The sequence below is a fragment of the Chiloscyllium plagiosum genome, unplaced genomic scaffold, assembly GCF_037043375.1.
Source record: "Chiloscyllium plagiosum isolate Xiang-an unplaced genomic scaffold, Cpla_swu_hap1 HiC_scaffold_31, whole genome shotgun sequence".
Lineage (NCBI taxonomy): Eukaryota > Metazoa > Chordata > Chondrichthyes > Orectolobiformes > Hemiscylliidae > Chiloscyllium > Chiloscyllium plagiosum.
In genome coordinates, this window is record NW_028270169.1 from 42,283,164 (window position 1) to 42,294,909 (window position 11,746).

Below are 11,746 nucleotides of genomic sequence, written 5' to 3' on the forward strand. Positions count from 1 at the left end.
ACCACCCTATTATTCTTACAGATAACTGAGATCTCCTTACAAATTTGTTTCTCAATTTATAGCTGACTATTAGGAAGTCTATAATACAATCCCAATAAGGTGATCATCCCTTTATTATTTCTCAGTTTCACCCAAATAACTTACCCGGATGTATTTCTGGGAATATCCTCCCTCAGTATGGCTGTGATGGTATCCCTTATCAAAAACACCACTCCCCCTCCTCTCTTGCCTCCCTTTCTATCCTTCCAATAGTATTTGTATCCTGGAACATTAAGCTGCTAATTCTGTCCATCCATCAACCATGTTTCTGTAATTGTTATGATATCCCAGTCCCATGTTCCTAACCATACCCTGAGTTTATCTGCCTTCCCTGTTAGGCCTCTTGCATTGAAATAAATGCAGTTTAATTTATCAGTCCTACCTTGTTCTCTGCTTTGTACCTGCCTACCTTGACTGTTTGACTCGCTTCTTTTCTCAACAGTACTAGTCTGTGATTGATGTCTTTCCTCACTATCTTCCCCCCCCACCCCCAAAACTTTACTAATTTAAATCCTCCCAAACAGCTTTAGCAAATCTCCCTGCCAGTATATTAATCTCCTTCCAATTCAGATGCAATCTGACCTCCTTATTCAGGTCACTCCTACCCCAGAAGAGATTCCAGTGATCCAAAAATGTGAATCCTTCTTCCATACACCAGCTCCTCAGCCATTCATTCATCTATTCTATCCTCCTACTTCTACTCTCACTAGCTCGTAATCCAGATATTACAACTCTCGAGGACCTCCTTTTTAAATTCCTGCCTAACTCTATATTCTCCCTTCAGAATCTCATTCTTTTCCCTTCCTATGTTGTTGGTTCCAATGTGTACAATGACCTCCTGCAGGGCCCTCTCCCCTTTGAGGACATTCTGCACCCTCTCTGAGGCATCCTTGATTCTGGCACCAGGAAGGCAACACACCATTCTGATTTCTAGCTACTAGCCGTAGAAACATCTATCTGTGCCTCGGACTAGAGAGTCCCCTAACACAATTGATCTCTTGGAACCCGACGTACCCCTCATTGCATTAGAGCCAGTGTCAATACCAGAAACTTTGTTGTTCGTGCTACGTTCCCCTGAGAACCCATCACCCCCTACATTTTCCAAAGCAGCATACTTGTTTGAAATGAGGACAGCCGCAGAAGACTCATGCACTACCTAACTACCTCTCTTACCTTTCCTGGAGTTAACCCATCTGTGTGACTGTACTGCGACTTTTTCCCTTCCTATAACTACCATCCATCACACCCCTTTGCTCTTGTAAATTCCTAACTGTCGCTCCAACCGATCCAATAACACGTAAACTCTCCCTAAACTCTCTCATCTGACAAGAAGAGCATATCACTCTACTAAGGGCTATTTTGGCTTCTTCCAATCTGTAGACCCATAAAATAGAACTGTCTTATTCCTCTACATAACACTGCTCCAAGTTAACTTAATACTTAAAAATATAAGCCATAAGTTTAATCAAGAGACATATCTCAGTAAAACATCCAATCAAGAAAGAACCCACTCTATTCACTACTGCAGACTTATAGTAAAGTCACACTTAAAACGAATCACTTATCTGTTTCAGTAGAGTTGATATAGTAGTGAATGTGAACAACTACTAGGATATCAATATTGTCCCCACATTGTTTCATGCACCATTTGAAGATTAATGAATATTAGTCTCGCTATTTTTTGGTTTTGATTCCTCGAGAGTAGATGTAGCTCAATATTGCCTTCATTGTCAGAAATTTTGCAGTCTGAGAACAGTAATGCAAATTTGTATTCCATGACAGTCAGTACATGGAGCATGGAGCAAAAAAATATTAGTTATTTCTGCAGACTGTGTATAGTCTCACCTTTCATGGTCTCTGATTAATCCATTGATCTCTAGAGGAAGCATTTGAATAATCCCTGTATCCAAGGTTAATAGAGGTCTCAACTGTATTTACCTGTTTCCACATGCCACATTCCTTCATTTTGCCTGTAATGAATACATTTTGTACAAAATGTGACTCTATCCTGGCTTCCAGCAACAAAGTTATCTTTATTTTAATTTGACTTGGAGTGTGGCACCGCTATTTAGACCAACATTCACAGTCCATCCTTAATTGCACCGATGGTAGTTAAGAGTCAACCATATTGCTATCTAGTCTGGAGTCACATGTAAATCAGATCATATAAAGATGGCGGATTCCCTTCCCTAAAGGACATTAGTCAGCCTGATGTGCCGTTAAGGTATCGACAGTTGGTTGTCATTGGGCCAGCTTTTAACTCAAGATTTTTTTAAAAATTCAAACCTCACCATCCACATTGGTGTTTGAACCCTGTGTTTCTCAGACACTTGCCAGGAATTCTGGATTACTGGTCCAGTGACATCACTACCACCACCAACTTGCTTTAATGTGGATGGTCACAATCTCATTTTTATGCTTGCACTTTCAGGCATGTTATAAAGTGTATTTATAACTTTCAGACTAATGTATAACAGCCCTAAGTTATGGCCTCTGAATACAAGGCTTTATTGTCTGAAAATCTGAGTTTTACAGCATATTCCATAGTTGGGTAAATATTGTCACGTAAAAGTGTGAAATACACCCATTGCAAAGTATTCAGTTTAAAACCAATAATTAAACTTTAGTGAGTTGTCATATGATCTGTAATGTTAAAGATTGTGATTTCTATCTGTAACATCCGTCCTCTCATATTTTTCAGTGAGTTCCAATGGTGAGTAGCTAAATCAGTGATCGTGGTGCAATTCTCATTCTATCCTGAGATAACTGATCTTGGTTCAGGCAGTGGAAGTGAATTTATCATTGGCCTCAATAATCTTGGGCTAATGAGAAAATGAAGCATTAGTTTCAGTCAGTGTAGTCTAGCTCTGACAACCTGCTCGAAGAGTGTTTACAGGCAGGAGTACAAACAGGAACTGATGTGATTGAAATGCTTGCTATCAGAGTTTTTAAATCAATAATGAGTTTTTGTTTGAGGCATTTTGAAGAGTAATACAATGTTAAAATCAGCTATTTTGATTAATTTTACATTTTTTTCTTTTTAATAGTGAAATGCAGTTGAGTTCATAATCACTGGTTTCTTCTGCCTGTAGGTACAACAAAGAACAAAATATCGGTCACGGAGACTAAATCTGGAGCTTGCAAAGTGTGAAGAAATCCTGAACAAATTAATCAGATCAAGATATAGTTGGCCCTTTAGGTAAGAACAATAAAAGTTGTCACTTTAAAAAATGATGCCTGGGTCTGTGTGGAGGCCATTCATTTTTGTATAGAGCATTTAAGTAAAATTGGTTACAGTAATTCAGATATTAAGTTGAAGCAATGCCTTTATAGTTGCTTTTAGGGCACTATGTCAAAGAACCAACGAGAGAAAAGGCTGATTTAAATCTGATTTTGTGCAATAGTTAATAGTAACTAACATTACTATGTTAATGTTTATAGTGTTGCCAAAAATTAATAGTAAGTCTAAGGGTTGCAAGAAATTGAAAAAAAATCAGAGGATGACCAAGAAAGCGATATGAGGGAGAAAATGGAATGATACTAAATAAGCAGGAAATATAAAATCAGATTGTTCACGTTTCAAACAAGAGTTAAATAGAACGAGAGTAGTGAAAGTAGCCATGGGTCTCCTAGAGCAATGATAAGAGAAATTATAATGGAGTAATGAAATTATTGTAGGATGATTGTAAATATTCTTGAATAATAACTAGGATTTTTAAAAATATATATTGTTTTCACAGTAAAAGACTTAAAAAGAATGATATTTCAGATGGTAAGGCAGCAGTGCCTAATGACAGTGAGGAAATCCAAAGAAAGTAATCTAAAGGAAGGAAATAGCTGGGGGAATTAATAGGCTATCATGCCTACACACTAGAGTTTAAAAGAAGAGTTAACTACAAGGTTAGTGAATGCATTAGTTTTGATCTTCGAGCATTCACTAAACTTTAGAACTGGCTAAGTGGATTCCAAGGTAGAAAATGTAACCCTGTTATTTAACAGAGGAGGGAGAGAGAAAGTTGGAAACTTAATTCTAGCCAGCCTTGCTACTAGTAGGAAAATTCTAGAATCTATTATTTGGAATGTAGTGAAAAGGCACTTAAAGATTCATATGGTTATGCAAAATCAGCGCAGTTTTCTGAAAGGAAAATTCTCCCTGATAAATTTTGTCCTTTTTTTGATGGGGTAACTATCAAAACCATTGAATGTAACATCTCTGGATTCTTGAAAAGGACAACCTGCTGCACCGGAGATTACATATAGGGTTACATATAGGAGTTGGTATAGATGTCGTGGCTTGGTCTAAGGATTAGTTCATGGACAGAGAGCCATCAAGACTTAACTGTTTTTGCGATGGTACAGTTAAGTTTCAGTTCAGTGGTACAGTTAGAAGGGACACAACAAAGGTTAGTTTGATTCCCTAATATGGGAGCATTGTCCTATGAAGGCAAATGAGTGATGATATCATTGAAATATAAAAGTTGGCTGGACAGGATAGATATTGAGAGGAGATTTCTTTGGTTGGAGAGTTTAAAATTGGAGAAACTAGTCCCAGGATAGGAGTTCCAGCATTGACCTGATATTTCATTGACACATTGCAAAGAGTGTATTGGAATTCGAGCCCCACTATTCCATGAGCAGTCACAAATGTATAATCTGACCAGTTAAATCAATAGGATAGTTAATTTCAGACTGTGACCACTATTCATGATATTAGAAATTTTTTCTTCTCTAAAAGGAGGTATGGGGTGGGGATGGGGGGGAGCAACCAAAGCAGGGAGGAGAGAGAGAGAAGAGCGCTTGCTCACAGGCATTTAGAGATCTCCGTCCAACTTCTGTTTCTCCTCAAAATTTTCTGACAGACTGCTACTTGGAGACAAACCAAGCTGTTGTTAGGCAGTTTTTTTTTTATCCATCCCAAAAGTACCTTGTCCCAGTTAGTGTCACAAAAATATCGCATGCAGGTTCGTAAAATAAAAATATGCCTTTGTGTAACTAATTAAGTTGACTGTACAGTTCCACTTTTTCCTCCACATTGTAACTGGTTCAATGTCCGCAAGACAGCAGTCCATACTTTCATTTTCCAGTCTATATTTCAAATAAGGTGAATGTGGTTCTTACATATGACTCGCGTGAGAATTTTCCACTTAAAGGATTGCAAATCTTGGCAAATCTTTGTCCCAATGAAATATGGATGTTCAATTATATATAAAACTGAGGATTGATAGCCTTTTGTCTGTTTGTTGGAGGAGTGGGGGGCAAATGGTTGGACGCTGAAAGGGTATGAGAGATGAGATAGAAAAGTGGATTTGAACTAGAAGATTGGCCAGGATTGTCTTGATGACAGCAAGCTTTCGGAGACATGCAGTTTGCTCCTATTTGTTTTGGTTAAGAACACTCTTGGGCTGAACCATTGATATGATAGCTGGGTGTTACAGTTGGACTCTGCACCTTTGTGCTAGGAGGTGTTATGTTCCCTATTTTTGATGATAATTCTTGCCAATGAGTGATCAAGCAGGATAAGATCCATCTTGACTATGCTGTCATAAGTAATTAAGCAAGAGCTACTTGGAATGAGCACTAAAGGATTGTCTGTGCCTGTGGAATTGTGTTCAGGCAAGAGTCATAGAGCTGTATAGCATGAAAACAGACCCTTTGGTCCAACTCATCCATGCCGACCAGATATCCTAAACTAACCTAGTCCCATTTGCCAGCACTTGGCCCATATCCCTCTAAACCCTTCCTCTTCATATACCCATCCAGATGCCAGCCTCCATCACTTCCTCTGGCAGCTCATTCCATATGCACCACCCTCTGGGTGGAAAGGTTGTCCCTTGGGTCCCTTAAAAGTTTTAGGAAGCACTTTATTACATTTACTCTCAAAACCAGCAAACTGCAATATTTGTTTTCTAGTCACACACTTGTCATTAATTAGGTGACCAAGATGCATTGTGCCAGATCCAGCAATTACAGTGATAGAAACATGATTGGAGCCGAGTGCAAGAGGAAGCAGAACAAAGATATCAATTCCAGAAGGCAGTAACCTGCTGTACATTCAGTACAATTTAAACTGGACCTAAATGAAGTTGGTACAACTTGTGGTTATCTTTTTTCTGTATAGACGTGAGTTTTACAAATTGCTTTTCCTCTTTTCTAGAGAGCCTGTGACAACGGATGAAGCAGAAGATTATTTTGAAATAATCTCTAAACCTATGGACTTGCAGACCATGCAAAGCAAGTGTTTATGCAGCACCTACAAGACTGTTGAAGAATTTCTTGAGGATGTTAAACTGGTGTTTAACAATGCAGAACAGTACAATCAGGAGGGTAGCCAGGTTCTTACTTGTGTGGAGAAAACTGAACGATGTTTCATTGACATGTTGGGAAAACATCTTCCCAACTATAACTACAAACGGGGCAAACCACGAAAAAGCATCCAGAAACGGAAAAGGCTGGTGCAAGTAGAACTCGAGGAGGAGGATGAGGAAGATGAGGAGGAGGAAGAGGATGAGGAGGAGGAGGAGGAAGAAGAAGAAGAAGTAGACGATGAGTATGATGACAGTGACGCAGAATCAAGTGAACATTCCATCCCACCACGTAAGCGCCGGAAGTGAATCGAAAATAGCTGAGCTTTCTGAATAATGGATGTAGTAATTATTTTGGAAACTGCAGACTTGTTTGTACTTTAAATGTTTACGTTGACTGATTTGACATACTGGATCAAATACAAAACTTCAACCAAACCTGGACATTTTCATAGGAATACAAAAATGTTGAAGTCTAAACCTCTTGCAGATTTTTTAATACTCTTGTTGAGTTGGGAGATCCTGAGAGCTGAAAGTTCCTTGTTTTGTTGAAAATAGTTGTGAAATTAAGATCACAGACAAGGAGCTCTGTTGTTCTGATTTTATGACCATAGAGGGGACCTTTCTCAAAAATTTGTGTCCCTTGGTATCAGCTTTCAGCAAAAGCTTTCTGATTTGTTCATCTTAACCGTGGAAGTGGTCAATTCAGGGAATTAGACAACCCCTCAATTGTTGGTCCTTGGTCCTTCTAAATAACACTGCCTCGCTGGAGAGAGTGTACAATTAATGGAAGTTCAGCTGATTGCAGGCCAAGGTGTTCCACAGTGCCAGAGTACTTACATTGCATCACCAGCATCTGTTTTATCCAGCTGGGTTTTAGGTTTGACCATATGATTGAATATGTGCAAAATTGTCTCACATTGATCGCAACAGTATTGTAAATGTACAGCTGTTCTTTATAATAAGGAGAAGTATCCTGCCCTCGAATGTTTTGCCATCTGAAGCAGTAAAATGAGCTTTTCATATGAACCACCAGCCATCGTGTAACTTATGTCACCTGTTTAATTGACTGTAGTCTTGAAGGAGTCACTTACCTGATGAACGTGTGCAGGATGTTTAGTTCAGAGTCCGCTTGGTTTCAAAATTGAACAGTGGTCAGTTCTGCATGTAATGAGCAAAGGTAACTGGTTTATACGCTTAGGTCGTCTACCCTGATTTAGCTGAGGGTCCAACCAAATGGATGTTAATGAATAATATATGGGTGTCTCTAGTTTCTTGAAAGATTCTAATTTGCCCTATATACTAATTGGTGTGGGGTAACAGCACTCTGACTTAGAATTGCTGTCAGCCAACAAGCACGAGACGTGGTAGTAAATCTTTACTATGTTTGACATGTAAGATTCCCTTTTGATCTGCCTAACCATTCTGGCTGACCAAATAATTCTCATGCAACACCATCGGATTTTTAAACTGAAGAATTGTAAAATACTCCTTTTTGTGTGGAGATTTGTACAGTGCATACAGATATGTAGATCTAACCAGATTAAGATCCTTGTGTTTCAAGTTGTCAGAAAAATTGTGGCGCAACTTGAATTTGTTTTCACCTTTGTTACTGTAGTTTGTATAAATAATACATATTATTTTGAGTATTTGTGAGCAACAAATCTTTCAAAGCCCTATTCACATCTGCAGTTCTTTTCCTTGGAGTGAGGGGGAAGGAAAGCACTGATCTAAAATTTTCTGTTTCTTTTTATGAGAGTTTCCCCCTCTTTCTACTTGGCGTTTTATCACCGTTCCCAGTCACTCTCAGTTGTGTAGGCAAGTGATGTAGAATAAAACAGTGGAATTTTGACATTGTATATTTTCCCAAATGTCTGTGGTAGTTGTTTGGGGAGGGATATGCTTGTATTAAAAACATTTTTGGACTTTTAAATAAAAGCAATTACATTTAAAACTTCGCAAAAAAAAAAGTAAGGGTTATGTGTGCCCTGTAACTTAAGTGTTTTTAAAACATGTTCAATGAGTTGCTGCTTGGAGACTAACTGTTTTCACTGGCTGGCAGGCTTGGATATTGTCTGGCTTTTCTAGTGTGATTCCATCTCTCTTGAGTTTATCTCGTTTATCTGTGACTACATCTCTGTCTTTGAGTATTTCTTCTGGTGACTTCTCCATGTTTCCTTACTGACTATGCTGGGCTCACTTCTGTTGCATGCCCCATGCTGTCTTATCTGTGGCACGCTCTCTACTGCTGTTCCCTCTCTTTCTTGCTTTCTCCCTTCCCCCTGTGTCATGTGCTTTTGCATATGTATGCGTGTAATCTTTTGATTTCCATGTTTTTTCTTTGAATTGATTGCCGTTGTGTGCATCTGTCCCCCTCTGTCAGTTGTGTGTATGAGTGTGCCTTTGTCGTTAAGGGACAATACATTTCACAATCCATTTGTCTACATATACCTACTCCTGTGTCAGCATTCAGACTCCCATACGCATTCAATATGTAATATGAGATTGCTCCAAAGAGGACCACCTGCCCTCTTTCCTCTTTCTCCTTCTTCACCCTGTTGAATATGGCACCTGTGATTAGACTCTTATGTAGTTGACTTAGTCTACATAGCAACAGTGGGGACTCTACAGAAGTATCTCACTAGTGTGAATGCTGATGTAACAGTACCCTTTTTTAAAAAAAAAACTTTCTTCAAGTCAAAAAGCACTTTTAAGCTTAATTCTTTACAGGCACTGCTCAACAATGGAACATACAAATAAGAGGGTATCATCAGCCTTAGATGTACAAATCTAAATGTGCTATTTCATGAGTAATTATAGAATGTCATATGTTTTGGAGCAAGTGCAAAAGCCTAATCTACCTGGATTTTGTGTTCTAAATGCACTTTTGTACTGGGAGAGAATGTTGACGTGTAACTGAAATAGTCTTGCATATTGGCAGACACATGGAGGTCTGCTGAGCGTTGAAAATGCATGAATTTTAGCCTTCGCATTATTTTGGAGATCAGGATGCCCAGGCATTATGCTTGTGCACTGCATTGGTTTATATAAAGCAATCTAAGAAAGTAAGAATAGGGAAACAATACAAAAGAAATTTAAGAAAGGGAGTATTAATAACCTAATCAAACTTGAAATGAACCCTATTCTGGATTAATTACATCAGTGCATATTTAAGTCAAAGAAGAGGCACTTTCACGTGTACATGAAACTCACTATGAAAGGGAATAATTCCGGAAGACTATCAGCATTTCATGTGATTCCTCCATTTATACATTGGTGGGATAGATAAGAAAATCCTTATTTAAAAGATGCCATAAAAATGAACTTGAAGTTGGAACTCTGAGTAGTTAGAGTGAATTTTAAATCTGAAGGCAATGTTTGACCAACGTTTTTGCACTTAGAGCGTTATACAGCATGGAAATAGACCCTTTGGTCCATATCCCTCACCTCTTCCTATTTATGTACCCATCCAGATGCCTTTTAAATATTGTAAATATACCCATACTTGCTTTGAAGAGGTAATAGTGGATATACAGATTTAATATTTTTAGGCTTTCAAAAGAAGCATAATGAGGTGTCACAATGATTCAGTTGTGGGATCAAAGGACAGTAGCAAAATAAATAGCAAGCTATTTACAAAACAGACATGATAGAATAATCCTCCACTTTTGCTGCTGCCTCCAACATGAAGTCACTATCAAATATATCTTCTCCTCTTTCAGAATTCTGAAGGGACTGCTTTCTCTACAGCACCTTGGTCCACTTCTCAAACAATACCCAGTTTGTTTTATTAGACATATTGTGCCTTTTCATGCAATTACAATATAATGTCAGTCCTTTTACCTTCTCACTATCAAAATATCCAAATACATCTTCCAGATGAAACAAAAATTTTGTTTCTTTATGCTGTATTTGCTATTTTCAATGTAGTCTGTTCAACTTTGGTGACAGCAAGGACAGATTGGGTAACTTCAAACAACTTTTCAGTTGAGAAAATAGACCCCAGGTTTTTGATCACCTGTCATTTAGTTTTCCAGTTTGGTCTCATGCTGACCCATCTTCTAAGCTTTCAGTGTTCCAGTGGAAGCATAAGCAGCAGCATCTTTTGATTTGGCACTTTCAGATTCTGTGGACGCATTATTGAGTATAACATTTTCAGGCAGTAACTTCTCCAACGTTTTTCTTCTGTTTTGATGGGTTTACTCTTTTTCTCTTCAGGCAGTAACTTTTCATAATTCTGCATTCATCTACATTCCCATTTCCCTCAGTCCCTTTGGCCTCAGACCACCAGCTGTTATTTAATCTCTCCACCTATCGCAAACACTCCCTTTTGTCTCTTATCCCCAAGCCCCACTTTTTTCATCTTTTCATTTCAAATCAATTATATCTGTTTCTTTCTTCACGGCTGTGCCCTGACCTCTTGAGTATTTCCAGCATTTTCTATCTTTATTTCAGATTTCCAGCATCTATAATATGTTGCTTAGATATTTCACTGAACTTGGTTCTGAGAAAGCTGGCTAATGTCAATTAATTCTTCGTTGATCGGACAGAGTCTTCAATAATTTTGATATTTTTGCTAAAAGAGTTGGTAGCCCACTGGTGTTGAGCAGATTGTTCTGTCATAAACTCTGGAAATAAAGTATTGAATTTAGTACTTTGTGCAGCTTTGATTCGTCAGTTGTTGTCTGATTATGTCTATCATCTTTCTTGAGTGGAAACATCATAGGCCACAACCACTTCTGTCAGTCAAGACATTTCCAGACTCTCAATTTCTTTTGGAATATCCTTTCATGCGACGTGAATGAGTTTTTCCAATTTTGCATAACTTTATTACAAGGTACTCTTTCTTTCTCGAGATAGCAGTTTCATTAAAGTGCATCAGCATAGAATCATAATCATTTTCACAAAGTGCAGCAAACACCTGGAATTTGTCACACTTGATTTGATAACATAACAAATGTTACTGCTGTGGTGAGAGTGTTGAAGTCCTGGCTCAAAGTCATACACTGCATGTGTTTTCTATATAATACAGCGACTTGCAGTAGGATTTTTTTTCACAACGCCTGAAAGCTTTCTGATCATTCCAAATGTTTTCTAAGTGAAAATCGAAAGAACTGTAGATGCTGTAAATCAGAAACAAAATCAGAAATTGCTTAATGTTCAGCAGGTTTGGCAGCATCTGTGGAGAGAAATGAGAGTTAATGTTTAGGTTCGAGTGACCTATTCAGAGTTCTGAGGGAGAGTCACTCGACCGCAAAAGTAATTCTCGTTTCTCTCCACAGATGCTGCCAGACCTACTGAGATTCTCCAGCAATTTCTGTTTCGGTGCAGACTTTTTCCTAGTTGATTTCTGCTAGTCATAAGATTAGATTAGATTACTTTACAGTGTGAAAACAGGCCCTTCG

At 38.3% G+C, this 11,746-nt stretch overlaps 1 protein-coding gene across 3 annotated transcripts in view; it reads left to right on the plus strand.

Annotated features, from left to right (window-relative positions):
• baz1b (bromodomain adjacent to zinc finger domain, 1B) overlaps nucleotides 1-10,992 on the plus strand; it is a 96,326-nt gene extending 85,334 nt beyond the window's left edge. For all 3 annotated transcript variants that reach the window (XM_043718704.2, XM_043718706.2, XM_043718707.2), the window contains 2 exons: nucleotides 3,132-3,238; nucleotides 6,194-10,992. In XM_043718704.2, the coding sequence (XP_043574639.2) occupies nucleotides 3,132-3,238; nucleotides 6,194-6,650 (564 nt within the window). In that variant the 3' untranslated portion in view covers nucleotides 6,651-10,992. The remainder of the gene's footprint in view (nucleotides 1-3,131; nucleotides 3,239-6,193) is intronic.
• Nucleotides 10,993-11,746: the final 754 nt, after the last annotated feature.